Source organism: Rhea americana, unplaced genomic scaffold (genome assembly GCF_003343005.1).
Source record: "Rhea americana isolate MKP2758 unplaced genomic scaffold, rheAme1 scaffold_357, whole genome shotgun sequence".
NCBI classification, from domain to species: Eukaryota; Metazoa; Chordata; class Aves; order Rheiformes; family Rheidae; genus Rhea; species Rhea americana.
Genome location: NW_028186487.1, coordinates 411,320 through 436,898, shown reverse-complemented (window position 1 = coordinate 436,898; position 25,579 = coordinate 411,320). Strand labels below are relative to the sequence as shown.

Sequence of the window (25,579 nt, the reverse complement as noted above, 5' to 3'; positions counted from 1 at the left end):
GATTTGAAATAGACTCCACATATGTTTTCTACTCCATGTACGTATTCCCTGGGATGATGCTTAAGCTTTAATGCTTAACCGGAGAGCATTTGCTCTGTGTGCAGACAGCTTTGACTGCCTGGATAAAGGACTCTGGGCATTATCCCAGCCGGTCATTGGTTAATACAGATGGTCATCTCCAAATTGATTATTGTAAAATCAGGACAGTATGAAAAGGCCCGAAGGAAAAGTCAGCATACACTGCTTTGTTGAAAAGTATTAATGATAAGTGTTTATCACCAATGATTGTGTTCGGCTTGCAATACTTTCAGCTAAAAATCAATCCTGCAGCCTTTAATGATACAAATAGTCTTTATTGGCATGAATGATAAGACTATTTATACAGTAATTATTGCAGGTTGCATTCTCTAGAACAGCAAACAGCTGAATGCATCTTTACCCTAGCTAGGTTTCATATAAGAAGAAATGACAGTCACAGGATTTTTTTTTTCCATATAGTGGCAATGTGTATTGGATAAACACTTAAATATTAATTCACTACTTTTGGAAAAGTGCCACAGGAAACATTTTGCTGCAAACTCTACCCCCCCCCCAAAAAAAATAAAATAAATAAAAAAGGAACAGATGGACTTGCTAAAAAGTAATCTCAAGCTACAATGGAGAATAATATTGCAATAATCYCTGTGTGCTTTCTTGCAGGTTCTCGTGGCAGGTTCGCCAAGACGTGAGCACAGCAAAYGGCCACAGAGGGTGCTGGGTTGGGTCGTTTTTTTTTTCCGACTCAGCGAGACAGGTAGCAGAGATTCCCCCGGACCGTCTGAAAAACCCAAGCAGACGCCCAGCAGTGTGGGCCGCGAGGTGCTGCCCCTCCTGAGCCGTCCTCGGCCCTGGCCAGGCGGAGCCCGTCCCCTCCGGGCGCCCCCCGGGGCATCGGGGCCGCCCTGCCGCGGAGCTGCCCCGCGGCGGCGGCTGCCGCTGCCCTCGGCGGGAAGATGGAGGCGGCGGCCGGCGGGGCGGGGAGGGGAGGGGAGGGGAAGGGAAGGGAAGGGAGGGCCGCGCGGGGAGGCCCCGCCGCGGAGCGGAGCCGAGCGGGGCGGGCGGGAGCGCGTTTCGGAGGTGGGGTTTGGGAACCTCCTCCGGCGGCTGCCGCTCGCCGTGACCCCGAGGGGAAGGAGGAGGAGGCGGAGGAGGAGGAGGAGGAAGGGGGGGGGATCGGCTCCGTGAATGAATGGGCGGCGGCGGCTCCCCTGCTCAATGGCTGCTAGGCTGATACGCACCAGCCCCGCAGCCGGTGCCTCCCTCGCCCTCCCGTGTTTTGTCTCAGGCTCGCCCTGCTCGGGGCTCCCCAGACATGTTCAACCAGCAGCAGTTCCAGCAGCAGCTGCTGCAGCTCCAGCACCTCCTCCAGCAGCAGCAGCASCACCACCACCACCACCCCCCGGCGCAGCAGGGAGGCCGGTAAGCGCCGCTACGCGAGGCCGGGGATCGCGGGCCTGGCCCCGGGGGACCCGCTCTCCCCCGGCTCCCTCCGGCCCTCCTCGCCCCGCGGAGGCCGGAGCCGGCTCTGGCGCGGCGCCCGCCCTTCCTCGGCGAGGAAGGCGACAAAGGGAGGCGGGGGCCGCCGGGGCGGGGGGGCGCCGAGGGAAGCGGGACCACGGCAGCGGCGCGGGGGGCTGGGGGGAGCGAGGCGAGAARGGCCCCGGGGGCGGCGGCGGCGGAGGCCGCGGTGAGGGGCGTTACAGCGCGGCGCCGGCCGCGTCTCTCCTCGGCGGGCGTGGGGGAGGCGCGCGGGGCCGCTCGTCGCGCTGCGCTGCGCTCGCTGAGGGACGGAGCGCGGCGCGGGGCGGGTCGCGACCAGCGAGATGCCCCGAAGTCAAGTGTCTCCCCTTCGGGCGGAGGAGGGGGCTCGGACAGCACCCAGGCTGTTGGGGGCGGGCGTCCGAGGGGCGCTCAGCTAAGAGAGATGAGAGGAAAATGCCTTTTCCTGCTCACATGTATATACGCGTCTCGCGGAACCTTATTAAATAGATTATATTGCAGTGATTGAGCTTCCTTTCAGATATATCTCTTTTTCCTTTTGCTGCATCTCCCACTCAGAATGAGATTACCGGATGCTCTTTAGGCAACTTATTTCTGCCATGAGACTCACTCAGTTGAGGATACGAGGGCGAGTGGAGGGGGCCTGTGGATTTATTTGTTTGTTTTGGTAAAAGAAAATGACATCTGCAAGCCATAAAAGGGCAAATAAGCAGTGTTTTTCTAAAACATAGAAGAGAGAAAACAACTGTTCTTATCTGAGAGCAGTTCTTATCTAAGAACGGTTGTCCATGATGAGCCAAGATATGTACAACTGATAGAAAATCCCTGAAATGATCTGCTTATTTACAGTTACTGTTCTCTCGAAAGCCTTATGTGCTGGAAATTCAAAGCAATGGGATGTGAATTTAAGGTGAAAGTTGGTTCGTTATTTAATAGTGATAATATTTATTTGTATAACAAATAGGTTTTAGAGCTAAAAGTGGGAATCTTTCTGGTCTACTGGTAATAGAGATGTCTCTTAAATCTTTCCTTCACTTTTATCTGTCCYGTACTATATGCAAAGTTGCCCTTATACTGAAAATGTTAGTATGCGGCCGACTAAGAGAGAGCATGACTGCATCTTATTCTTTAAAAATATAGCTTTTCCAGAATAAATTGCTTAGCTCTGGGATTGGAATAATATCGAGAAGCAAACATGAAGTTTAACTGCTAAAAATACTGTTAAGAGTTGTTTTTTGTTGCTTTTTTGTTTTTTGTTTTTATCAGCCTGGATATTTTGATCCATATTTGTACCTTTTTACAGCCCTGACAGATTTAGCTGTGTCAGCAGTAGTTGTTAGAGGTAGGCCTGACCTTGTAATCGCCTAAAGAAATGCATGCCAGTTTCTTCAAGCTTTTCTCTCCCGTCTGCTCCACCCTCTTTAGGACTGGAGAGTCCCTTTCGGCTCATTTCTTCCCCCTTATGTTTTAAATATGAAGCCCTTGCTTTATTTTACTCTTCCATACTTGCAGTTAGGGGGCACCATTTACAATTGTGACCTGTCTGGCTCTGTGAGGGAGGTGTAAATTTTGGAAAATGTGCTTTAGGCTATTAAGAAAACTCTGTTTTTTTAGAACTTTTTTTTGTTTATTTGTTAAGTGTAGTTGCTGATCTAAATCACTAGTTTCCAGTGATGAGCTGCTGCATAATTCTGGAGATCTGCAGTCAGCTCCTGAGCTTTTTTTGTGCTACTTGACAGGTTTTATGTGGGCTTGGTGCTGAGGAGTTCTCTCTGACCTCAAATTCCTTGATAGACAATCTGTCAGCTTTGGAAATTCCAGGAGAGTGGAAGAAAGAGGATACAGTGTTGGTGTACAGTATCTTTTAATGCATGTATATGAGCATTTCAGCTGTTCTTTGCTCCTCTGTTTTATACTTGTTCAAATTAAATTGAAGGGTAGTTCTTACTGGATTGGTATGATTAATACCTTCTTTTCCAGGGGTTTACCACCACCACAGCAGCAACAGATGCTGAGCTTACGGGCAACGAATCAACCATCACTACTCAATGCCAATCCTATGCTTCAGCGGGCCTTACTCATGCAACAGATGCAAGGTACTGTCGTTATGGGAGACGCTTACTTAGTGCAGCTATTTAATCACCCTTCATGGACTGAAACCATAGTATGGCTAGTTCTTGCTGAAGCACTGCAGTCTCTGTATTTGGCAGTTCTGTTTGTCTCCTTTTTTTTTGTCTTCAAATTTGTTGATAGTCCGTATCATAGAGGTTCTTCAGCTGTTGAAAATCTCATGTGCCCAAATGTTCACAACTGGAAACAAAAATAGAAGTTATCAGTTTAGATACTCRATATTTGTTTTAGAAAAGCCTTCCCTTTTAGAAGTGGTACTAGAGTGTTTTTCACTTGAATATATTTAGATAAAATACTTAATTTTAATTGTTTATTTGTCTTTCTCAGGTGGGAAGGTTAAATAGTTTCTTCTGTTGTCTGTTACATATGCACTAATATTCTTTGCAGAAAGAGATATTGATCTTTCTCTAAGCCTAGTGAAGTACAGACAAATAAAGTGTATCATGGTGAGAAATAGTTTGGGTTTCAATTGTCATGTGAAATTTTGGTTATCTCAAATGACTGCCAGTTTGTATGGTGGATAATGTCACTGTTCTTCCATCTTATGTTTTCAAAGCGAGTAAAATTTTGCTGGATTTGATATATTTTCAAAACAAATTTAGGAAGCTGCCGTAATAGTATGCTAATGTGAAGGTATTAAGAATAAAGCTATGATTTTTTTTTTAATTCTATTTTAACCTTGTAGCTCTTTTCAACAGAAGAAAATCAGTATATAGSGATAGTTTTAAATTACCTGGGTTAGATTAATGACTAGAATTTTTTGTCTTGCTTGTGAATCATGCCCAGATGTGAACACAATAGATTYATTCTGCATGTTGTTAACTTGCCTTTTGTTCTCTCTTGCCCGTTTAATGAGAGGGCTCTCTAGTGACTCCAGTGGCTCTCTACAGATCTCTCTCGGGTTGTAGGGAAACTGGCAGTGATTAAAGGACAAACCGCTTACTGAAGATTAACATGTGTATTTGTGTYAGGAAAAAGTTTGAATCCACTTTAGTCAGTCATATTCCTTTTGATACCTTTGATGTTAGCATAGGCTGAGCTTTTCTCTAAAGGAGAATCTTTTATTGAGAAGCTGTATAGGAATAGTGTGCCGAGGACCAGAGGCAAGTTAGATACATCAGGAGGACAAAGTGTATTAATGACTGCTCTACTACATTCTTATCTAGTGTTGTTTCTTTTTCTTTTYATTCTTACTTGCTACATTGAATTGTGACTTGTCTTTTGATAATCTATATCAGCTAGCCATGGGTAGCATGTAGTGTAGTCAGTGTTCACTACAGCCCTTCTTAGGGATCTGAATTTTTTGGTCACTCAGATTTGGGTTACATGTAAGAATATCTAATGCTGTAGTATTTCTGTACCCAAGAAACACCAACATAAATAATTCAGTGACTGCACGTGRCTTCAGCAGTGGGAATAGGAAAAAATAAATAATCTTGAAATGGAGGTACAGTTCTTCAAAGGTACTAAATGAGGAGCAGCAGCTAATTTATTGCTAAATACATATTTTAATACACTTTCATGTTTTTGCAGTAAGAGATTACTTATGATAAATAAGAAGAGATTAAATTGCTTTTAAAGACAAACGTGAGGGAAGTACTTCCTATTGTGTTGCAGCCTTTAAACAGCGTAGCTTGGCTTTTCAGATTTTTGGGTGCTGGTCTCTAAACTTCTCTGGCCTGATCTTAACAGCTACTAGCAGACAAGATTTGCACTAATTTGAGAGAAATAAACAACAGGAGTATAAATGCTGGTTTCCAGAAAGATGCACAGCTGCTGAGGATGTGGCTGAGGCATCTGTGTACCTCTATTCCTTCACCCCTAAAATGGGGATTGCAAAGACTGCCTTCATGGGAAAATTGTTGCAACTTAGTTAATAGTCTGTGGATGCTGAAGAGAACTGTTCAGAAAGCAGACTATTATAATTGGAAATGGCAGCGTCTCAAGTGTCTGAGTTGAGGCTGACATGTTGAGCTTGTATGATAACCAGGTGGCAGAGAGGACTGAAATCTCGTATTTGAAAAGTCCAGTGTTATTTTAAAGGAAATGTTGTTGCTGGCCTGTGTTAAATAGTGTCCATATTATGGCTTGAGCTGCCAGCTGCACAAATGTGGGATGACTTTTTCCTTTTTGCAGAGAATTTCTGTAAAATGAGACCTTGTTTTGTTGTGAACACAAGCACCAGTGTGCTCAGATTAAGTAATTGCTCTAATGATCGAAGTCTGCAGTGACAATCATGAATAATAGCCCAATGCATAGTAATAGTTACTATGACGTGAGATTGCTGGATGGGGGCAAAAAGGGTAAAGTATAGAGCACTCATAAGTGCCCAGAAAAGCACAGTGTCTTGTGTGGGGGAGCTTTGCCCCTCTTGCCCTGCTGCTCGTATGAGTGGGAGATTTTCTCTCTCCTTTGCACTTCAGGTTGGTGATGTACCATATGTTTGCATTTGTAGGAAACTTGCGTGGATTTAACATGACAGCCCCAGCACTGCAGCAGTTTTTCCCTCAGGCTACAAGACATTCCCTCCTGGGGCCACCACCTGTTGGGGTCTCGTTAAAGCCCACACGGCTGGGCTTTCCCAGCCTTCCCTTCCAACGGCAGAACCGGATTTTTCGCAAGGTGGGGTTGTGATTTCCAACTGTTTGGGAGCTTTGTGCTCTTCTTGCATTTGCAGTAATTGGCTGTATTGTGGATGAGAATAAAAGAGAAAGGAGAAAGCCTTAGAATGAAAACTGCTTTAGCACAATGCTGCTGACATCGTCTTTCCCTAAGGTTCTTGTGGTCCATATTTACATTTATGATGCAAAGGTTTCTTGTCCTTTCTTGCCCAGGACCAAGAATTTCTCATAGCAGAACTGTTTAGATCTAAAATAAAAGGAACCTTTAGAAGTATCTACTTCAAAGTAATTACAGTAGAAGAAATTCTGGCTGAGTATTTTGCACTTTACTTCACAGAGGCTGGAGTGCTGCCCTTTAGTCTCCTAGAGCAGCACCCATAAAGCCTCATTCTGCCTGGGAACTGAACAAGCTGATGACAAATGCCTATTATAAGAGGTTGGGATATATCACTCCAGGCTGCTGTTCCCAAATGACTTGCTACATGGACAAGTCACTGTGCCTCTTTGGGCTTTTTTTAAGATCAGGATCATACCTATTCATGCGGGTGTCATGAAACTTAATTGCTGAATGCTTAAAACRTTTTGGAGGAATCCTGACTGAATGCTGCTGTATAGTAGCAGAGCTTTTGGAGTACCAAAACTGCAGCTTGTTTTTCCCCTTTGACTTGCCTCTTACTCCTYCTACTGTGAAGACCTCTTTTGTCCTAAATCTATTCTTCAGTTAGTTGACCATCACTTCTCTCCTTTTAAGATTAACTTTTGTATGTCCAATCCCATTCTGTCAAAAAGATGTGCTGAATAAAGTAGCTTTCCACTCTTGGACTGTCCTTTCTCCAGAGGGAAAAAGAGTAGTAGTTATTTGGGACTCTTCTTCCTCTCAGCCGAAGCATATCTTGCCAGGGTCTTTCTGAAGCAACCCTGCTCTCTGTAGCAGCAGGGTCTCCTACAGCTGCTATTTAAAGCACCAAACAAATTAAAGGGGTGTTTGTGGTCTGGAATTCAAGTGCATTGCTCTGTTCAGCTATGTAAACTTGCTTGAAGCAAGAAAGTCCAATGTAAACCATGTATATCCCCCTCCTCCCTTCTTCACCATGTGCTGGAATATCCCAAAGTAAGACTCTGGTGCTTTAGGTGACATGTTGAGTTTGTGGAAGGACAGAGAGCTGGCTGTGAAACTCTCTGCCTATTGCAGGATTTTCAGAGGGTCCCTGACAGGAAGCGAGAACTAGATCCAGGTTCTTCGTCTCAGACGCAAGGTGATGAGAAAATGGAAATCCCAGAGGAAGTGCAAGCAGGGTCAGAGCAGAACAACTCCTCACCCTCCACAGGTAAGAGGGAGCCTGTAGTAAAACAAATGCATCTAGGCATGATAAAGAATCTCTTGACTATTCTTGCAGACTGGAGATGGTTTTAGTCTTACTCAGCTACTCTTCTCTGTAATTGTAAATATCTGAACTGCCTGGGGGAGTTCTCTGCTGTGTGCTTCATGTATCCTTTTTACTTGGATTTTTCTTTTTTCTTTTTTATTTTTTTTAATAAACTGACTCCATATCTCTTGCATGTAAGCCTCTCAGAAGTCACTTTGACAGTGAGCCCCTTTTAAAATGGGGAGAGAAAAAAAACTATCTTGAAATTAAAGCTTCTACATTTCCTTATGCMTGCTGAACTCAACATGTCATGGAATCAAACACACATAAAGCAAAACCARTTGCAATCAACGTTTTAAGGAAGAGATGAGTTGAAAGAATACTTGAATTCTGGTTGTCAGAATGAAAACTTTACAGTTTCTGATATGATAAAGACATGGGAATGTGATCTTTGATTGAAGAGTGCACAATCTAAAAATGTAGGCAAATGGTGAGGTTGCGACTAGTGAACTTGTTCATATGCACTGGGAAAAACTACTGAATTAGTTTCAGATTGATGTCTTACCTTGGTATGTATTAAAGTTCCTAAGGTCTGTGTTCTCCTCACCTACGTATAGCACTAAGGCTGCTTAGTGGACAGAAACACAGATCTCTTCCTGGGCCATGCCTCTTACAGTGACATCTGCAATAGAACTCCATCTCTTAGATTATTATTAATTTCTTGAATTAGCTAACCTTGTCACTGTCATTTGCAAAATCAGAATAATCAAATAGATAGTATTACTTACTCTTAACATAATTTTATTGGCATTGGCCATTCTGTCAGGGAACATGCTTTCCTAAGGAGATCTTCTGTTTTCCTACAGAGCCAAGAACTCCAACAGAATCTGTGTTGAACATTGAGCCTGCAGCAAAGAGACTGAAGAGGTATTTATTGAATACATTATTAAAATAGTCATTAGCTGTAGAATTGTTGTCTAATTTTATTTTTCAGTAATTTGGGCAGTACTGTACTGGCCTGATGTCTGACATTTGAAAGGTATTTCAGATGTTCATGGACAACTCAGAAAATCTTACAGTGTTTGCTGAAATGTAGGGGGTTGTAGGGATTCCTCCTGATGGTGACCCAGCAAGGGGAATGAAAAATAAGAGATGCATCTTGTAAGCATGTAACATAATGGAGTGTGGTCATTTGTTCCCCTGCCTGAGTTCCTGTAAGAAGCAGAGTTCTTTTCCGTTTTAATCTATTTCTCTCATTTTCCTGCCAAAATGCTAAAAGAGAAGTGAGCAGGCAGGTATCAGCAGAGAGGAAAAGCTTTGGAATAAGCAGGTTAAAGCAGGTATGGGAGAGGGTAATTTATTTTTAGGGATGAKAAGGGGAAGGGAATTAATACTCCTTAGTACTCGGGCCTCTATCCATGAGTGTTGGGTCCTGTATCTTCTGAAAAGATTGTACTGCCAGTCSCCCTGTATCTTGGGTATAAATAAACAAAGGCACTCCTGTTATCTTCGAGGGAGGAACAGCGCGCAGGCCTGCCGGCCATAGCAGGCCCGTTTGGCATTCCCCACTTCTCCGACTGGTACACGAAGGGACAGCCAAGGCTGTGTTGCCATCTAGCGGGAGGGGCCTGTTATGTAGCTCCTCATGCCATCTGTGCGGTGCTGCGTCTCTCCCAGAACTGTCCCTGTTACGCTTGTGCAGTGGGAGCAGAGGAGGAGGGAGGGAATGAAGATTTCTGGAGGCACTGATTTGAGAGCTCTCCAACATATGTTAATGACTATGAGTCAGGACTCCTGGGTCCTCTTATCTTCCCTGTTAGCAATTCACTCTGCAATTTCGGACAAGTTTCTTCACCTCTTTCTCTAATAGCTAGCTTTGGGGAGAATATTCCAGGATTAATTTGATGTTCAGATATTGATCATGTAAAACATAAAAAATGATAAATAATATGTAGTAAGGGATCATTGTGAATTATGGATTCTATGAATTAGCAAGAAAGTGAATATATTCAGTTGAAGCTCAGATGAATGCATTTAAGCATTTGCTTTGTTAATTTGTTTGCCAAAGCTAATTTAATTTTAATTACATTAATATTTAATAGAGTATTAATTAAACTACTGTTATATACATTGAAAAAAGAATGAAGTCTAAGGAATGATGGTTCTCACTGCAGCAAGCCTGCTACTAGGAGAATCCATTCCTAAACAGCAGTTAGGGGCTGCTAGGTTTGCTGTATGTATTATAGTTGATATTTAATTAGAATAGATCCTTCCTTATTTCTTTAGGAAGTGTTTCAGTTTACTTACTATGATGGATCTCTGAAAAAGATAGTTTACCGTTCTCATATTGCCCTTCATTGATGAGGATAGATCTCCCCCATTCACATCACRTATTTTTCCTTTCTTGTTTCATTCTGTCATTTCACTTTGGCCAGGAGTACCGGACTCCTCCTTCATTTCAGGTTTTTCCCATTCCTGCCTTTTCTCCTACATGCCATCTATATGGCTGAAACAACATCCTCGTTCCAGGGCAGAAAGCCCTCATCATCTTTAAATCCACCTTGAACACCCACTTCTTCTAGCATGGCCTGACAAGTATCCATATAATATCATTTCCTCCTTAGCTCCGGCTTGTGATAGCTTTTGCTCCCCTAGATCTGAGTTTAGACTGCAAACCCTTGCCCTGGAGTGCTGTCWCCATCTGTGTGTGGTATGGTGTTAAGCCTGCTGGCAGCACTTGACAAATAATGCCAGCAACTCTTGTTTTCTTCATGTTTACACTGCCCAAACCCTGCTGCATATTTATAGCTGTGTAACCCAGTTACATTATCACTTATCAATCTGATAAATTATGCGGTGTATGTGTGTTTGGATCATTGGATTCAGTACCTGCACTGTCTGCATTCTTGCTTGCGCGGAATGTTGCAGGCAACAGTCACTTGGCAGAATACCACTAGCTGGTGGGATATAGGGCTGGCCTGAGAAAAGACATTCAAGCTGTGGTGAAGTGTTAGTCCTGATGGAGACATGAGGGATAGAGAAAGATACTTTAAAGCAGATTTTGTGCCCTTCGTCAGGCAACCATTTATTCTTACCAGTCCCCTCAGGATCTTTTTTCTTCTTAGATCAGATCAGCAATAACAAAGAAAACAAAGCAAACTCATTTGATATATATCTTGTCCAAACAAACTTCCTGCAAAAGCAGAACTATGGGGACTCTAGAGTGAAACATGACTGGTAAAAATACAGCAGCCAGTTATGATGAAATYCCTGTAAGACATAACTGAGAACCTCTTTGGTTCTGACAGATCTCTCCTTGTTCCTTTCTTCCAGCTATCCCTCATACACAGAGCAGCCTGGAGTAATGTCCAGATACTGCAATTTCCCTGCAGGTCACTGAGACAGGAATGAGTTCTCAGAGGTCTTACTCAGAATATTTCCTGTATGAGATTATTCCTCTTTATCTCTCATGCAGGAGAGGGCTGTTATCCAAAGAATGAGTTCTGACAACTTTGGATGGATTATTTGGCTGCTGTTTCTGAATCTGTTCTAGAATGCCCACTCTGCATTAGTTTTGTGTGTTTGTTTATTTTTTGTCAAATCCCTGCTTGAAGTACCACTTCCAATAGTTTACTTATTTGAGGGAGTTTAGTGGAGAGCATGGTGGTTTAAACCCCAGCCTGTATATTGGTGTGTCTTTGAACCTCTTGGTCTGTGACATGGCAAATAAGGTTATTCTCTTGATATCTTTGAAGYGTGACGGAAGAATCTACATTAGAGGATGCAGCAGGCAGCAAGGAAGCAGGAGAGTTGAGCACACATGTCCAAGCTGATGGTGAGTTGTTGGGCACCATGTCYGTAGATGTTTGTGTTTTTAAGGCGCTCCTTTCTGAAACTGCACTTAACACTCAGCATCTGTAGGTCCCATGAGCCTCTTCAGAAATGTCCTCCTCCAACCATGTAGGATGGAGGAAGGAGAAGAATATCTAGGAAACGTATTTGAACATAGTACCCTAAAAGCTGTTGTTGTAGCCTACCAAATGCAAGTGATGGGAAGAGTTTCCCTCTTTGATAAGGATTCTTTGGAAAAAGGCTTATAGACTAGGCTTGTGGCCAAACATCAYTGTGAGCAGCAATCCCTGACTTCATTCACCTGCTGCTTTGTTTCTTTCTGTGGTTGTTTTGTTTTAAGGCAGCTAAAAGAATTCTCTGTTTCTAGGTACAGATAGGGTGAAGGAGTACACAGCTGAAGACCTCTCTAAAGAGAGGAAATTCTCTGAGGAACCAAAGGTCCCTGAGGTGGGTAGACACTACTCCATGCAGACTAACTGGGACAGAACATACAACCTCCCCCTCCATTGCAGAGATCCCTTTTGACACTGGGAATAAGCTAGCACCCACAGAGCCTGTTATACCAAATGCCTTTCCCATGCAACAGACATTAACCTGGGTCCTTAAGTTGTGTAAACTGTGAAAACAGATAAAGATTTAGCCATTTTTTCCTGAATCAGATTTGATAGTCTTCCATAACTGGATATATTTGTGGCTTAGTGATCTTTCAGATCTGTCATCCTGCCCTTGTTTGATTGGTTCCATCTTCCATTGGGTGTGGTGCAGAATTGCCTTTAGTTCAGCAATGGAGAAGCATGAGCTGATAGCATCTCTTACCAAGATACTGTTGCTCCAGTCTCCATGGACAGGATAATACAGTGTCTGCAGAAGCTATAGCAACAACTGCCTGTACTAACAAGCCTGTTACTAATGACATGGGCATTGCTGATCTAGCAGTGTTGGGAGAAGGAGTGTGTATAAGGGTCTTTTTGATCAGCCTCCTGTGCATTCAAGCATAAATGCATTTTCTTAATGGATAGGGAGCACAGGTTGCATTTAAAAAGCAAGGTATAATCTGTAGTTTTTCCTACAGAGGGATTGGAATCAGTCTTGACCTTTTATTTTGGCAGGTATTGAGCTCCGGAGGTTCACTGAAAGTGACTATCCAGCAGAGCAGCGAGAGCAGAGCTATCAGTACAACAGCTCTGAAACCAGGGCACTGGACCTGTGAGGTGGGCACAGCTGATCCTAGCCCTGAATCAGTCCTTAAATTCTACTGTTACATCTGCAAGACTGACTGCTGCAGTCAGCAGGTATAAATCATCAGGTCTGATGGGGATGGGAGGGACAAGGGAAAGAACTGGATGGCCAGCTGCCATGGGGAAGACATGCAGCAGGAGACATGTTAGCAAGAGCTCATGCTTTAGGAACAAGGAGCATAAAAAAAGCTCTCGAGCAGGAGATAAAAACTTGTTCTAAGCAGCTGGCAAGCAACGTGCTASAGAACCAGTGTGGGTGGACCCACAGGCAACCATGCTCTTAAGCTTTTATACCAATTCATTGTTACACATCAGTCAAGAGAATGGAAAGCATAGCTCATACTTGTTATTTTTCTGTATTTTGAATTCATCTATATGACTTTCTCCTAACTTACCTCTTAGAATTTCCAATCCCACATGGCTGGGATTCAACACCAGCAGCGACTTGGGGAGATTCAACACATGAGCAATGTTTGTTTTGTCTCTCTACTGCCCATGGTGAAGGAGCGGAAGATGCTGACAGAGAAAGATGGGTAGGTGTTGGTGTTTTATAGAAAACAAAATCTGAACGTGGACCTAACAAAATTTTTGTGTGGACCCACATAGGTTGCAAAAWTCCTCACTGTATCAGTGTTACGGGTGGTAAAGTGCAAAATCCTTGTAGTTTCTTGGACTTTAATCTCTTTCAAGCAAATCTACTGCTGAAGAACTCCAGTGTTGACATCAACCTGCTGTGTAGTTTTTCATACAGCTTGGAGATTTGTTTTGACTGGTGCCTTTTTGTCAACATGAGTTACATGAAGATGTATGAGTGGCAGGGAAGGAGCGAAGATAAATACCAGTCTGTGAAGATAGGTATGCTTAGGAAAATAATGCTGAGAACAGATTGCAGGCTGCAGTATTCCTTGGAGAATGTAAAAAGGTGTGACTTATATCTCTGTTCTCACTTCAGAGAGACCCAGCAACGATGGTGTAACACTTGTCAGATACACTTCACAGGGGATCTAATCAAACATCGCAGGACCCAAGAACACAAGGTATGCTGTGTTTGTTAACATAGCATGAATTTCTTCTTTGTCCTGACCTTTCATGGAGATTGAGTGGAAGTGTCTCACATCTCGTTTTCCACAAGCAGCAAGGGAAAGATGATTGGAGAGGAGAGATGCACGGGAAGTTCTGCCTGTAATATCCTCACTGCCTGAGGGCAAGGCCATATTACCTGCTGTCTCTGAACACTGGTGTTGGTTGAACCACCAGGTGTCATACTAAATTAATACCGCCTGAAGCACCTTTGGGTTGTGGTTTTGTTTTGATTTTTTTCTGAATAAGTATGGTCTGTCATCTTCTTGTATGCACAGATACTYACCTAATCAATTATAATTGAATAGAGGAATATTTGGTGGGCAGTGTGTAAATATTCAAGTTAAAATTTGGGCAGGACACCGTAGTTACTGGCTCCTAGGGGACAAGTGCAAGGACACCTTTTATAAACCATGTATGTTCTGCTCTGCACATACATTCTCCATCTCTTTGGCAGTAGGGATCCATTTCTGCTGTAAAGACRACTCATTTTTGTGGTCTCCCTGTTCTAGGAAGGGCTGTGACTTTGTTTCAGTGAAGATTTATCTGCATTTCTCCTAAAGTGATGCCTCTTGTGACTTACTGGATCTTCTCGTCCCTCTTTCCTCAGTTGGCCAAACGCTCACTCCGTCCTTTTTGCACTGTCTGCAGTCGCCACTTCAAGACCCCTCGCAAGTTTGTGGAGCATATGAAATCCCCTGAGCACAAACAGAAAGCCAAAGAGGTAATATTACCTGAGGAGAGATCTGTGCAGCATTGGAGGCAGCTGTGCTGCAGAGCATGTTAACTTTCAGCTTTCCTGACTAAGATGACGAAGAAGGCATGCATTTCTTCCAGCCCTGTTCTTCTCATCTTTGTCTGGAGTTCCATTATCAGAACTTAAAGAAATGAAGGAAAAAAGGGCAAGGTTTGGATGCGTCTAGAAGCAAGATAGCTTTGTCCCTCTCTTGCAGCCTCATCTAGGCATCAAATGCAGTTTGTTCAGCCATCTGGTGTCTTCCTTGGTCAGGTGGAGTGTGCAAAGTTGGTCTGATCTTTCTTTTCTGTACCTGATAGGTGAGGCTGGGAGAGAAGGAGCTGGGCAGCCCAGAAGATTCAGAGGAATTAATTACAGTGGATGCTGTTGGCTGTTTTGAAGACGATGAGGAGGAGGAGGAGGAGGAAGAGGGAGCTGGTGAGGAGGAAGACCTTGATGTAGTGCTGGTAGAGAATGAAGATTCTGCTGCCAAGCAGGTATGCCATGACAAAGGAGAAAGTCTGATCTGAGAATCTGCTCTGGGCTCTTGTAATTTARTTGGTCTTTGCTGACTGAGCTAAGGATTTCAATTGTCCAGTCAACTCCGCACCTTGCAGCGGGAGGATGAGGACTCTGGGATTCTTCCAGAGCACACAGGATGTGCAAAAGAGACCCATACACTACTCATGGGATGGAGAAGGGTTTTTCTACTATGCTGTGCAGTTTCTACTGGTGTTTTCGAACATTATCTTGCTGCTGAAGAGCAGAAGCAACTTGTTTATTTGAGAGGACAGATTTCTGACAAAGATGTTGTCATAGTTTCTTGGAGTAACCCAGCAGCAGCTTAGTCCTGTAGCATGTATATGTGTGGAGATTTACTTGACAAGTATTGTTTTCCCAGTAGAGAACAATTATCAAGAGCAGGTACATGGCTAAGGTGCTTCACAGTTGGAGTGCTGGGGGCATTTTAAATCCTTGTAATGAAGTGGTCTCCCGACACTGARTATTTTTAGTTGTCCCTAACCAGATGCTGTGCAACTCCTTCTCTGGTACCTGAATCCTCTGGTTTGCTCCCAGGCTTAACAGTAAAAAACTACAGGCTCAGGAAGGGAATTGGTGTAGGTGCACTAGGCACTAACATTCTTCTGCTTTCCAGACTGGGCTGAAAGAAGTGACTCTGGAGGATTACGAAGGAAGTGAGAAGTACTGTCCAGATACAGCCTATGGTAAGCAAGCACACTTAAGCACTGGGGCCCACAAAGCCTTCTCTGGTCACAGCTATAAGAAAGAATTGTATCTACCTACTGTTGTAATGAGTTGTTGAGCCATACTGCTCCAGCATCTGCATCAGACTGGTGCAGGTCACTGCTGCCTGGAGAAAGGGCCAAACATTGCTCTCTTGCTCAGTGGTAAACATAAGGATATGATTGATGTTTGTCAGCTACCTTTCGTCTTTTAGGAAGAAAAGATGAGAGCCAGTTATTTTAGCAAGGTAGGGAACAGAACAAGTAGGGCAGGAGAAGTACTGAGGAAAGATAGCAAATAAAGGATGCTCTGGAAAGAGGATGTAGCCTGAGAGCATGTTGATCAGAACATTTTCCAGCAGAAATGCAGCATTTATAGAAATACTGAGCAGTGCTGACAGTATCGAGCTCTCTGCCAGAGCCCAGACTGTGCATGTTTCCTCTGCTTCAGAACCCCCACGCTCTACCTAGTGGCTGTTCAGACACGTTTCTGAACTGGTGGGCAGTGTTGCCTCCAGATGGCTGTCTCCAGTCCCCACCATGTAAGCAGCTCTGACTTCAAACCTCTAATGGCCACTCATGTTGTGAGGAGGGCAGCTCTGCAGAGGCTGTTTGGTGCCCAAGGAGAGCTCTGTTTACACCAATTTTCCACATTGCTGTAACCTTCCACTATCATGTGGCAGATGGAATAATGATTCATGCTGTGAATGTTCTCTGCGTGTTCCTCTTGCGCGCCTGCTGTCTTCTGCTTGGTTTGATCCCATTACACTAGATCACATGTTCTCTGTAGTTTTCCATTGTATTCTTTTTTCTTTTCTTTTCTTTTTTATTTCTTCTTTTTACTCTGTTTAGTTTCTTTGCTCTGGTAGCCAGATTTCTCTCTGAATATCAGCCACACAGCCATTCTGTGGTAAGATGAGATATTCAGCAAGTCATCTTGCAAATCCCTGATTAACAGAAGCAAAGCTTTCCATTTTTATTCCCMCCACCACCACCTTTAATTTCCCTTTAACATACTTTCATTATTTTGAGTTCCATTCAATGTGATCTGTGATTTCCCTTCCCCTCCCGTTTCGCAGGCCTGGATTTTCTGGTCCCCGTCGCAGGTTACCTCTGCAGGCTGTGTCACAAATTCTACCATAGCGACTCTGCTGCCCGGCTCGCACACTGCAAGTCCCTGATGCATTTTGAGAACTTTCAGGTTAGACCCTTTGGCAATTGCATGGCCTGGCATTTGTTACCCCTGTGCGTGTCTCTTCAGTGACTCCTCCACGTTAGCTGTCTTGTCTTCAGTTGATTTCCATCATCCTTGATGTCCATCATGCCACAGCTTTCCCTGATGTGCTCTGTGCTTGTCTCCATCACCCCTGTAGATTGAAAACYAGTCCAGTCCTGCTTCCCAGCTACTGCTGCTGTCATCTTGTTGCCCATTTCTAGCTGGAAATCTTTCTCAGAGTGTCTGCTCTGTTTGCTGAACCTGTGGAGTCTCTCATTCAAATCTAGGCATCTTCTTTTCTCTGTTAGAAAGATTAAAGGTGGGTCAAAATGGGGAAAGAGCTAGACAGAAAGAGGCTGTTCAAGAAAGTTGGTACATACACATCTTTTTCATGTGATGCTACACTGACTGCAGGAACAGCTCCTTTAACTGGAATTGCAGGTGTGGTTCATCCATAAGGGGTCAGGTAATATCAGATAAACATCTTAAAAATGTGGAAGTAAACATTACAGCACTATTTAGATGATGGAAACTACAAGCCAGGTGCCAGTGAGAGTCCATTTGGGCCCTAAGGTTCAACTTGTAGCAGGAAGTTAGTCAGTTTGTCTGCTACCTTTTCTAGAAACTCCTTAGCACAAACCTYGGCCAACTGATGCTGCTCCTTTGCTTTACTGGCTCCATCTGAAGAAGCAGTAATGCCCCTATTGCCCCCTTGCTGCTTTCCTATGTGGGACCTTTCCCTACTGAGCTGGTCTGGAGTCTGCCTTCATCATTCTGTCTTTGTTGACTTGCYGTGGGTGAGGGGCTGGATTAGTGTCTCATGCTGGGTATGCAGGACTTGTACCATCTGTACTCTCTCCCTTTGGTGACCACTGCTGGGCCCTGCCTGTGTAGGAGAGTGGTATTCCCTGACCCTGCTAAGAAGAGAGGTTCCACTGTAACCTTGTCTTCTGCCTGCACCCCAAACCTGCCTGAACAAAAGCTGTTGTGCTTCCCTACCACAGATACAGTCTTTGTTGTATCGTAGTAGTTTTTGGCTAATCTTCAGACAGGTTAACTGTTCCCAGTCTGCTGTTGCTGCCTACAACAAAGGCTGGGGTTGCTGCAGAAATCAGCACTTAGAGCTGTGGATTTGGAATGGCAAATAGCTGGAGAAGACTACAGCTGTTCCTTCAGGGGTTGCTCATCCTCTCTCACTCCTGCTAGTCACTTCTGGAACAAAACTTTCCTGCCCTACTTTAGATCAGCTTGGAGTGAAACTGCAGCAGCAGTGTGTATGCCTCCCTTCTGGCCCATTTAGAGCTGATCGGGCACCCTTCAAATGGATGTTTTAGTGACCTGGAAGGACAAGAGTCCAACCCTAAATATCTCCAGACAGATAACTATTCATCTTGACTGCCTAGAGGCCTCAGAGTTGTCACAGTTTGAGTTAAATCCCTTCCAGTTTCTGAGGTTGAAAGAATTTTTTCTCATCAGATTAGCTCAGCAAAGGGTTTTGAAACAGARAATTGCCTGCTGGTGAGGGAGTTCACAGCATCACTCTGAAAACAAACCAGCATGCTTGTGCCTAGCTAAAGTTTGGTTCAAAGTTATGACTCAACTGATCTACCCCAGTGTGTAATGGTATCCAGCCTCTCACTCTATTCAGAGCACTAGGGAACAGAAACTGTCAGTTATTCTCCTCCCTCTTCTGAAAGCAACCTATAGTAGTTCTGGGAAAACTTTTTAAAATGAAACTGAATGAATGTTGCAAACAAATAGTAGCCATGGCCCTGACCATACTTTTATTACACGTGATACTTCTGAGTAGTTAGAAGTGGGGAATATAATACCCTGCCCATGAAAAGAATCCTATGATTTGAGGAAATGGAAAGAAAAGCCTGCAGTGATAAATTGAATTAAAATGTAAAGCTGGCTGTCTGAAGCACCTTAATTCCACATTRTAGACTGCAGTAACACTCCTTACACAGTGGTGAAAGCCAGTACACTCAAAATAGTTTCTTTAAATTGTTAGGTGTAATGGTAGTGCCAGTTCAAGGGACCTTTTAGCAGAAAGCTGAAAGTGAGTTGATGGTGAAGGGAACTGCTGTGGAAAAGAAAAAGCCTGTTTTGTTCCCTTAGTTCAAAATCTGTCTGGGACTTGAAGACCAGCTTTTTCATGCATATCAGATACCAGTAGCAGAGCTACTGCTTTTCTGAAATCCAGTCCAGAGAGAGTGGCCTTGTTTATCTCTTTACAGACCACTGGTGGTTCACAGTGGTAGCTAGTGTAAATGAGTCATTTTATTGATAATATGCTTAACTGCATTCTAGAGAAAATCTCTGTACCTTGTAGATATTAAAGAAGATATTCTTGATATCGTAGTATTCCCAACAACAGCTTCACTGAAGGGCTCTCTGATCCTCGTGCATAGGGCAGTGTGACTGCACAGATTATATCAGCAGAATGAAAAATCTTAAGCTTTCAACTTAAATCTTGCTGTGGTGGTTAAACACTCTTCTCATGGTGGTTAAATCACTCCTCTCTAGCTAAGGACAGCCCATAGTCATGTGTGTCCAGGATACATGTCCAGAGCTGAATCTTGGCAGTGGCTGGGCAAGAGTTCTCATTTTTTTTAGTGTTGTATCTACAAAATCCCTGATTGAGATGAACAGTTATCAAAACATGATTTTGTCTCAGGAGCTACATGTCATGCACTTACTCAGCATTAAGTAATGCAAGAGAGAGTTAAATTTCTAATATCAGCACTTTTCCTCACAGGAGCTAACCCTTCTCTGTTCAAAAGGCTCAGCAGCCAGGCCAGGAGAGCTGCTGAGACAGTATGCACCTTTGCAGATTCTAGCTGTCACTCACTGCTGTCTTTGTACAGGTTTTCCTGGACCAGCTGCTACTTGCTGCAGTAACTGGGCTGGGCTTATCTCTCACAGTGGTTTATTTATGTTTGCAGAGATACAAGGCAGCAAGGCATCGTGCCCCAGCTGCCTACCCCGAGGCTCCTTTGCATTCCCAGGGCTCCAGCTCCCAATTGCTGGGTGATCAGAAACAGCCTCCTACTACAGCTGCCGATGCCAGCAAGAAGATGAATGCTGATCACGGGATAGGCAAGGAAGGTACAGAGTTGTCGGCAGTACAAGAACCAGCTTCACAGTCTCCAGAGGGTAAGGATGAGCTGGCCACCTCTGTAGCAGAGGACAAAAGTCTAGCCAGCAAGACTCATGACATGTGTGGAGTCATGGTTGTAGAAGAAGGAAATCTACAGGAGGAGAACAAGTCCGCTACCACTAGTGCCGATTGCTTGCTCCTTGAAGAGAGCTGCACCGTAGGGGAGCTGTTGGGACATGCTGAGTGTAAGGAGGAAGAAGGCATTGGAGCCAGGCAAAGTGAAGGCACAGACAACTGCCAGGGTCCAGGGAGCGGAGGGGGGTTAGAACGGAATGAGGCAGCAAACACAGGCCAGGAGGAAGCAGCTGAGCCTTCCTCTGTTGCCAAAGGTGAGGCAGCCAGTCTTACCTCTGCTGGGTGCAGGCGCTCTACTAGGCGCAAGCCCAGATAGAATGGCCTTAAAGGGAGAGCCCTTTACCCATGATATTTGCTGGAAATGTTTATTTTCGGAGTCTTTTAATAGAGCGAAAACCTTCAACTTTACTGCTGTTTTTATTTTAAGAATAAAATAAGCCTGGCTTTAGCGTGTCTAATACAGAATGGTGTTGACTATTACTTGTACAGTTGGGATACATTAGTTCTGTGGAAAGACTGAGGCTTGGGTTGTTGAACCTGAAAGAAGGTGGTGATCTGATTTTCATAGAGACAAGGTTCAGGGATTAGATGGACGTACTCTGATTTTTCCCTAAGAATCCTCTGTAGCTCCTCTCAGTTTCCTTTCCAGTTAGAAAGGTAGTTAATCTCGATTGTATGTCCAGTTGAGACATTCTGCTCCTCAAACAAGTTCTCTTTCAAGGATGCGCACTCCTGGACCAGGACTGTATCCTGAGCTAGGCAAGGATGTGTGTCTTGGTCATCTGTTAACAGTACAAGACTTAAGACGGTCTGTTTTCATATTGAAGGCTTTAGGAACAAATTTTGTTTCAAAACTTTTTAATAAAACAATTATTTTTTTAAATAAATAACTTCCTAACTTCCCCCCAAAACTTTTAACTGTACAAAAGTAGAACAATGTAGTAAGATTCACTTTACCATGTTGGCTCCAGGCCATTCTGACAGGTTCGTAAGACTTCAGACCACAAAGCTCAATGCATACTCTTGTCAAAATGTACAGGGAGCACTGTTCACAGCCCATGGCAGGCAGACCCCATCTCCTTTCTCTATACAGCTGTCATTGTGGTGGAAGCTAACCACCTGCTATGCTTCTCTCTAAGGCCTGAGACCTTAATGGCAGCTTAAGGAGGTAGGCAGCTGCCAATTACGACAGTCAAAAACATCACAGCAGTGGCTTGTCTCATCTGCTTGGAAGGGGATAGAAGAGCCTGGTCTAAGATGTCTGCAAGTGTTTTTTACATCACATTTTACATCACATTGCAGAACGTAGAGATGAATACCAGGACACAACCACAGGAAGGGACACATAACAGGTAGGAAGTACTCTTCTATTCGAGTTTTACGTTAAATCAGCAACGAGTAAATGTCCCCTTAGTGATAATAACTGACAGTTTGTGGCCAGTCAACTAGGCAGCAGGCTCTGCCTGCTAATCTTGCACATTGTCTCCCATGTTCTGCTGCTCACTTTGAAGCTGCTGCTGCTGGAACTCCAGGCGGGTCTGGCGGTTGGACTCGAGCAGTTCTTTCAAGCAGGCATGTAGATAATCGTTCTTCTCCTCCAGGTGATCCAAGCAAGAGTTGATCTGGTCTAGCATGGAGTTTATTGCTGCGTATTCTAAAGGAAAGGGAAATGAGAGACTGAACAATGTTAAGTTCTCTTACTGCAGTCAGTTAAGGCAGCAGCAGCTCTTGTAAAACATGCCTACAGCATTTTGGCCATGYCTTACCTGCCATAGGTTCGGTGAAGTAAAATGTAACTGAATCCTGGCTGTATTGTGTTCACTGATCAAATGAGACCAATGGGAAAGCAAGACTGGTAACAAGATCGAAGGCAAATAACCTGTGCACAGTGAAACGCATTCTGAGCGCATCCGACAGCCTTTGATCTCTTACATAAATAGCTCATCCCAGGCTGACGGCTAATGTGCAGGGATCTGCAACTGAACTAAATAAATCCCAAGGACAACTAAGCCTTTTTAGCAGCCTTAGGGATCATCTTTCCTGATGAGAATGCAAGCATTTGGGGAGCATATCAGAGAGTTTACATTCTGTAAATTACTTGTTTAAGGCTTCCAGGCTGAGTTGTGTCTTACAAGGGCCTGGTTTGGGTCAGGCAGCCAAAACAGGAGAGTCTTTACTGTGGCAGAAGCTGGGATGAGACCTGAAGATGCCACAGAGCCACACCAGTTTCCAAAGTGAAATAACTGTGGAACACCAAGTCCATCCACAGCATTTTCATGCACCATTAAGACTTTGGGTATTTCAAGTTAAAAACAGAAGAAACTCATTCAAAATGATCCTGTTAGATTTATGCAACCTAATAGACAAATTGAATAGTGAAGTGGAAGTTGGTTCCCTAGTTACAGTTTCTTACTTAAAGCGCTTGTTTCAAGTACAGAATTGTTAGTCCCAATACAGTGGCATTTCACAGCAATGCGTGTTAGTACTGTTAATCAGATGAAGATAGCTGTGTTGTTGCTATAAAAAAACCCTGCTTTTGAATTGCTCCAAGCAATATCCATGCAATCTTGGAGAAAAACAAAAAGCCACACTGGAAAACCAGACAAGATAAACCTCTGCTGACAAGTTAATTAGGAACTGGAAGTCTGGCATGAGCTGGAAACCCAGGGGTTACAGTAGACCTCAGGAGGAACCGGTCTCACATTCCCTTCCGAAGATGCACAGGCTAAGCAAGCATGGGAGGAAGGCGTCAAGCTGTGTGATCGATGAGCTGAGGCCTGTGGGGACTACGGGCTGCAGGAGAGGAAGAGACCTGCATAAGTGAGACAAGTTCACACCTCCCCAGCTGCGGCTGGCTGTTCTCCACCAGATTCCTCTGAGCAGCTGGGAGAGCATTAGAGCCAAGTGTAATACACACAAAGCACCTGACTGGAACAGCACTCTGAAGTAACAGAGAACAGAGAAAATGATGAGGAGGAGGTGCTCTGGGTACCTTTCTAGTGAGCTCTGAGGTGAGCATTTGAGCCATGCTGAAAAATTGCTGAGCTCACAAGCCTGGCTTTGCCCTGCTCAGCTGCTGAGCCCTGGTGCCCTTGTGGGCAAAGTGCCCAGAGCCCTGGCACACACTAGACCCTGATGAGTAAAGTCAGTTACTTTCATCATTTCCTAACTGGTGTCACACCAAGCCCATACATACTGACCAGTCTCCTGTTGGGAGATCAAAGAAGTGATCCTGAGTTTTCCCTCAACTAAATCAGTAATATCTACAGATCATTATAACTAGATAGTGTGCACAAAACCTCAGCTAATTACAAACAGAATAGCCTAATGTAGAGACTTGATGTAAATCATATTTAGTGACTTTCTCCATCCATCCACTGCATCTCTTAGCTCTTTAAGAAGTTTGAAACACAAATCGCTGTTGGATGATGTGGTGCTGTTACCATTCTTGGGGTACTACAGCAACAGAAATGCTCCTCCTGTCACTGTGAGATGGTCACCCAGAACAACAAGATTCACCTGTGCAGGTCAGGTCTGTGCTTGCTGGAAACTCAATTATCTTTGGGGAAAGGGAAAGCAAAGCTTCACTCTTCCCCACGTTCAAGAGGAGAGCAGCTATGTGCTTACTCTTCAAAAGACTTGTGATATTAAGAATGACCTCTACATACCCATTTGAGCTCTACTATTTTCTCATTTCCTCCATCCATTTTTTGTTTAACTGGTCAGGACAGTATCAAAAATGTCATACTTCGGCATTGCAGAAGTGACTGAAAGTGGAATCTGCCAAGCTGATTACATTAGTTTTTCCRCCCACAATTACTTCATCCAGATCCACCCATGCGATCTCTCCTGTGGGTTCAAAATCTGAACATCCTTTTTCCTTGGTCATCAAGGCTTGTACCCTAACAAAAGCACTAAATCAGCTTTTCACACACACACAAAAAAAGAACCAACTCAATGCAACATGCAATAGCTGCCATGCTGCACTGGGGGAAGGAATCATCTCCTCCGCCTCGGCCTATGTAACCACAAGGTCATCAGACGAGTCCTGGCAAGCACTAGGTCTGGTTTCGGAAAACTAATAAATAGAGTTCACTGGCAAGCGTTAATCCCCAAGGCAGTGACTTGCAGCAATAAATCTAGAAAAAGGCTAACCCTACAGTTAGCGCAAACAACGCGAGGCAGCGAGGGGAGATGCGGCCTCCCTGGGCGCAGGGCCAGGCAGGGCAGCCCGGTCTGGCTGGACCCCGCGGCCCCCACCCACCTTCCTCCCCGAAGCTGTCATCGTCGCCGCCGTCGTCCCGCCCGGCTGCGCCCGCCGTCACGTGCGGCTCCCCGTTAGGCCCCGACATGGCGCTGCAACGGCAGGACGGCGCGATGGAACGTGCCGGAACGCCGAGAGCGGGCGTTGGAACGCTTTGGAACGTCTCGACTGCGTGTTAGAACGCCGGGGGTGGGGCGCCCGCTGGAGCGGCAGAACGCCGGAGCGCTGGCCAATGGGAGAGCTCCGCGCCGCGCTCGTCACGCAGCCCGGCCGGCGGCGCTGAGGTAAAGCCCACGATTAGGGTCAGGGCGCCTCGCGCGCAGCTGCCGCCGTTTTCGCGGTGTTTTCCTCAAAGACTCCCGGCTCATTCGTCAGGAGACCCCGGCCACGGCGGACAGGCGGCACAGCGCGGGCACCACCGGCGCTTTTACTGCCCCGCGCGCAGGCCCGCGCAGCGGGGGCCGCCGTTGCTTGCTCCTCCCCTCCTTCCCTGTGAGGAGCCGCGGAGCCGTTGGCCCGCGGCCGGTGGGTCGGGCTCGCCGGGCGCCGTGAGCCGCCCCGAGGTCACCTTCAAATCTCTTCCTCGAGAGAATAAGCGCAGTTTACTTTGCCGTTCCTTATCATTGGCCCCACCTGGGGATGTCTCATTGCTCCATTTATTTTCGTCCTCGGAGAGCTGTCTCCGGGATAAAAATAACTTGCAATTAAAGCGCTCAGTTGAGCGGTGCTCCTGAGGTAAAACTGCTTCGAGGGCCCCATAATTAAGTGGGTATTGGGGGCGAAGAAGAAAGGAAAGGTCGTGTCCTCATTTAACGTGGCAGCCAGTTCTCATCGTGTCTCCAGCGCAACCCAACTGCGCGCTGCCGAGCTGGACCCCGTGCTGGGCCCTCAGTGGACATTAACGTCAGGCACATTACGCGTCTAACCGCCGGCTTTGTCACCGGAGAAGCTCCGTACAGCAAAGCGCGCTGCGCCTGTGGGTCTTACAGCTTCACAAGGGAGGGATTGCGCTGTATGGACTCGCCGAGCACAAAACCGCGCCCGCCATTTTGGG

The 25,579-nt window shown here is 45.0% G+C and overlaps 3 protein-coding genes across 3 annotated transcripts in view; 2 read left to right on the top strand and 1 right to left on the bottom strand.

The window, feature by feature from the left end:
• Nucleotides 1–1,186: 1,186 nt before the first annotated feature.
• On the top strand, nt 1,187–20,726 carry CIZ1 (CDKN1A interacting zinc finger protein 1). The gene is made up of 15 exons (XM_085312095.1): nt 1,187–1,458; nt 3,520–3,635; nt 6,125–6,291; nt 7,483–7,618; nt 8,524–8,584; nt 11,413–11,492; nt 11,877–11,956; nt 12,619–12,801; nt 13,150–13,280; nt 13,700–13,784; nt 14,438–14,551; nt 14,884–15,060; nt 15,720–15,789; nt 16,887–17,008; nt 19,972–20,726. Exons 1-15 carry the CDS (start codon nt 1,352–1,354, stop codon nt 20,575–20,577), a joined length of 2,235 nt encoding a protein of 744 aa, XP_085168221.1. The 5' UTR covers nt 1,187–1,351; the 3' UTR covers nt 20,578–20,726.
• A 31-nt stretch (nt 20,727–20,757) lies between these two features.
• On the bottom strand, nt 20,758–24,724 carry BBLN (bublin coiled coil protein). Its single transcript, XM_085312096.1, has 2 exons — nt 24,526–24,724; nt 20,758–21,915 (listed from the first exon to the last, which is right to left on the bottom strand). The coding sequence occupies exons 1-2, from the start codon at nt 24,611–24,613 to the stop codon at nt 21,728–21,730; spliced, it is 276 nt and encodes a 91-aa protein (XP_085168222.1). The 5' UTR covers nt 24,614–24,724; the 3' UTR covers nt 20,758–21,727.
• The window catches only part of PTGES2 (prostaglandin E synthase 2), a 7,516-nt gene continuing 6,548 nt past the window's right edge, over nt 24,612–25,579 (top strand). Inside the window, exon 1 of the mRNA XM_085312037.1 lies at nt 24,612–24,699. Within this exon, the coding sequence (XP_085168163.1) occupies nt 24,612–24,699 (88 nt within the window). The remainder of the gene's footprint in view (nt 24,700–25,579) is intronic.

Coding starts and splice junctions, on each gene's coding strand:
- BBLN (XM_085312096.1), bottom strand. CDS start 24,613: ATGTCGGGGCCTAACGGGGAGCCGCACGTGACGGCGGGCGCAGCCGGG. Junction 21,916..24,525: donor TGACAGCTTCGGGGAGGAAG/GTGGGTGGGGGC, acceptor CCTTTCCTTTAG/AATACGCAGCAATAAACTCC.